General features: G+C 35.5%; 1 protein-coding gene across 1 annotated transcript in view; it reads left to right on the top strand.

Moving 5' to 3' along the window:
• Positions 1 to 1,102: 1,102 nt before the first annotated feature.
• The window catches only part of LOC103605610 (S-adenosylmethionine mitochondrial carrier protein-like), a gene marked incomplete at its 3' end in the record, with an annotated part of 108,356 nt that continues 105,311 nt past the window's right edge, over positions 1,103 to 4,147 (top strand). Inside the window, exons 1-3 of the mRNA XM_008590233.1 lie at positions 1,103 to 1,222; positions 1,661 to 1,765; positions 2,901 to 2,948. Coding sequence (XP_008588455.1) covers positions 1,103 to 1,222; positions 1,661 to 1,765; positions 2,901 to 2,948 — 273 coding nt within the window. The remainder of the gene's footprint in view (positions 1,223 to 1,660; positions 1,766 to 2,900; positions 2,949 to 4,147) is intronic.

Raw genomic sequence — 4,147 nt, 5'->3', positions numbered from 1 at the left:
AAATGGTGCTCAGGGGGATAGTTCTGAGGGCTTTAAAGGAAGAGGAGAGTCTGTCTTTCTCTCTCTGTGCTCTGTCTGCTTCCATCATCTTGCAATGGGAGACCCCTGGGTCACTGTCACCACCACCAGATGGACTTTGGACTTCCCAGCCTCAGAAACTGTAAGCAATAAGTTTCATTTTCTTTATAAATCACCCAGTTTCAGGTATTTTGTTACAAGCAACAAAAATAGACTAATACAGTATGATTGTGAGAAATTAAGAATTATAGATATAAGGACCTAAAAGGATACTGTAAAGATTTCTAGTCCAAGTCAAGTAAGAAAAATTACACATATATACCTGTAATTGTATAAATACGTACACTTATTTGTTAACCAGCTTGTCAATTGGTTTCAGGACTTCCCATGGATACCAAAACCCATGGATGCTCAAGTCCCTGATATAAAATGGTGTAGTATTTGCACGCATATCCTCCTGTATACTTTAAGTAATCTATAGATTGCTTATAATACCTAATGCAATGTAAGTGCAATGTAGACAGTTATACTGTGCCGTTTAGAGAATAATGGTGAGAAAATGTCTGTACATGCTCAGTACAGATGCAATTTTTCCCCCCAAATATTTTTGATCTGCGCTTGATTGAATAAGGATATGGAAGCAATAGATATGAGGTGTTGACTGCATGTATGTATATGCATATTTATGTATAAGTCTAATTGCTTCAGTCATATGTGAAACAATGAACACCAAAGTTAGGTATGTGAAATCTAAGTTGCAGGAAAAATTTGTATCTTTGGCAGACTGATTAGTATGCAGAGGCTTAAATACAGGATTTCCATTAAAATGGTTTAAAACATCAGTTTATGCATCTTTCTCCCTGTATCCTGCTGTCCTTTCCCCACCTCTGCCTTCTGTCCGTCTGTGGACAGAGTTCATTCTGGTTTGACCAGTTCTTTATTGTTCCTGTTTCTGGAAATAAGTAGGCCATGTTTACAGTGTAAAGGTGAAATCCTGGAAGTACCTCACCCTGACATATCAACAAGGATGATATGAGAATTCTTTGTTGACTGGTAAGGTGTGAGTATGGGCCAGTCAAGACTCATGTCGATTGGAACGCTGGAGCAGAGTCCAAGCGTGCCAGGAGTCGCTCTTCAGTTTTTGCATGGTGGAGAGGTCCACGGTGCTGGGGTTGGGAGTGGATTGAGGCTGGAAGGATTAGGGGTATCAGCCGATGATCAACCTTGCCTCAACTGATATGTACATTTCTTCCAATATAGCAAAGGTCTTTTGGTTCATTCTTTCATCAGACATGTTTGAAATGTCTGTCATGTGCCAGATACTGTTCCAGGTGTTAGGGAATCAAAATGAGTCAGTGTGCTTCTTGCCATTGAGAGGCTTTTAGACAGATATGCTTGGAATGACGTGGCAGGAGGTGGGAGGATCTATACAGGACAAGGGAGGAAGGTTCTGGGCTAAGAAAGAAGTGAACATCTCTTAGGGTTTCAGGTATTTTAGGTTAAAAAAACCCAAACCTTTTGACATCTTGCACTAAACCTGTGCTCTATACATATTTCTTGTTATTTTTGCTAATGAGAAAAATTTCAATTTTTTATAGCAGTTATTTCCTTTTTAAGATGTTATTATATTTGTTTATTTTAGGTTGCCTGCCTGATTCGAGTTCCTTCTGAAGTGGTTAAGCAGAGGGCACAAGTATCTGCTTCTTCAAGAACATTTCATATTTTCTCTAACATCTTACGTGAAGAGGTGAGATGCATTTTAAAGCTTGCTCTCTCTTTTTCTTTACTGGAAAGATTTTATAGTAGATAATATGAACACTGTGGGTCTCATCCCAGGATCCTTAGAGCTAAATTTCATGTACAAATTATAGTAACTTTTTTGGCTAAGGTTGTTGTTGCCTTTTCTTTCTTTCTTTTTTTTGTTTTTGAATTTTTGTTTTCATTTTTTCCCTCAGATTTCTAAATAAACACATACTGAGTGCCACTATTGAGTATGTGTCCTGAATTGTAATCTTTCTACTGTTCTTTTGGAATTAGAAATGGAGCAAATTGTAAATATGTAAAGTGAATGAAGATATTATATTAAAACATTGCTACAGAATTCGAAGACCCATGGAAGAGAAATATAGTAATGGACTAACAATAGTGACCAATGTCAATGTTAATATCAAAATGCAGTTCCTCTTTAACTGGTTAGTGTTAAGCTGTGGATCAGAAATTATTCTTCCTGGCCATGTAACTAGTGAGCATTTAGCTGTTTTCCTTTATAGTTTTTACAGAAGCCTTTTTTAAAAAAATGGGAATCAATCACATGGAAATTTCAATGAGTCTAGATTTTAGAAAAGTTATTCCTGATGGTCTGTGACTTATATGAGGAGACATTGCATATCTAATTATATAAATCATATCAATCCAGTACAGGGTACCTGTTGAACCATAGGGATGGTTAAACAGATAAATCAAGGTTTTTCTGGAAATATTTACCATTACTTTAATGAATTTCTGATGTTTGATGCTATGAAATAAAATTTTGTTTTTATATGAAAGGATAATTGGCATTTCTGTGCATTTGCTTTGGGAGATATATTTATTTAAAGAATCTAAAATGTTCTTTTCAACAGAAGAAATGTTGAATAATAGCAACTAAAATTAATATATAGTAATTTTTATCATTAGAGATGTCCCCATTTTAAAGAGAGTTAACCTGAGCTTTATATACTTTAGGCCAGTTTAGAACCTTCTTAATCTCTTACAGGACTATGGTAATTGTGAACATTTTACAACTCAAACTTTAGAGCAGGTAAATCTGCTTTATTTAGAATGTCATTCAGAAATCCCTGCTATTCTAACTTTCTGACCTCTTGGCTTTGTGTTTGTTTCAGGGCATCCGAGGATTATATCGAGGCTATAAAAGCACAGTTTTAAGAGAGGTAACTCACTTAATTTCCTACATTGAAGTACAAAAGAACGATGTACTTTGTTCAGTAAATTTATACTTCTTAACGAGCAGACATATATTTGGGGAAATTGGCTTGAAGTTAAAAAGCGAAATTATGATCACTCTTTTAAACACTTTAGTTGTATACTTGGTTCTTACATCCAAAAGAATGGGTAGAATGGGTTTGCTGGAAGAGCAGTCCCAGTCATCATACTGGCCCATCATATAGCTTCATGGTTATTCTAGGGTGGCTAAATGTCTCTTATAGCTGAAATATTAAGAAATAACTACTAAGGGTAAGACATCACGTTAATTACCGTGATATGGAGAACTAATGAAAAACTGGTAATTAAGGAAACATGCTAAGAAACAAGTGTCTCAAAAGTCTGTATCAGGCAGTTAGCTCTTGGCTTCCTGATAACAAGATATGGTAAACGGGGAGGTCACTCTGGACTTGATTCCTGGCACTGCAGGTGGCTTGCAATGCAGCGTGCCCCATGGCAAGCCACTACACCTCTGTGCCTTCCAACTCTAAAATTTTGTGTTTCAATATGTGGGTCATTTTCTATCATATTTTTGGTTGAAAAAGCAAAAACTTTATTGTCAGTAAGTGATTTCAGTATATTATTGCAGGAAGCATCTTTTAATCTTTGCCTCCCATAAGAGGGACTATATTGAAGTTCAAAGTTGGTTTTTAGGTAGGTGAGATATAAGGGAAGTATTTGGTTTGGGACTTACTGTTCTATTAAAGAAAACACAAGTGAGAACCTGCTTATGTCTTCTCTGCATCTGTGTTTTCTGCTTGAAGTTTCCTGGACACTAAAACATTTTCACTTATAAAAATGTTTTTAATTTAAATAAATATTGATATAATTGGCAGAATATTGAAATTCATTTAAATCCCTCATTTTATTCCCAGGTAGTTTTTTTTGTTCTGTTTTTAACTATAGATTATAATCTTCTTTATAACACAACAACACTGTTACATGTGTTTTAAAGCTTGAGTCTCACAGGATAGCAATCTGTAGTGTAGCTTAGTTGGTGTAGATCTTGGAAGAACTACTTTTGTTGGCATACTGAATGTTTCAAAATTAGTTATTTGTGTGAGATGACTTCTGCCTTTCAGAAATATCACCTGTACTATATCTTCATTCTGTACTTCGTTTCTGACTCACTAAACGTGTTATTTAT

Source organism: Galeopterus variegatus, unplaced genomic scaffold (assembly GCF_000696425.1).
Source record: "Galeopterus variegatus unplaced genomic scaffold, G_variegatus-3.0.2 Scaffold5936, whole genome shotgun sequence".
Taxonomy (NCBI): domain Eukaryota; kingdom Metazoa; phylum Chordata; class Mammalia; order Dermoptera; family Cynocephalidae; genus Galeopterus; species Galeopterus variegatus.
Note: the sequence above shows the minus strand (reverse complement) of the source record. Positions and strands in the feature narration are given on the sequence as shown.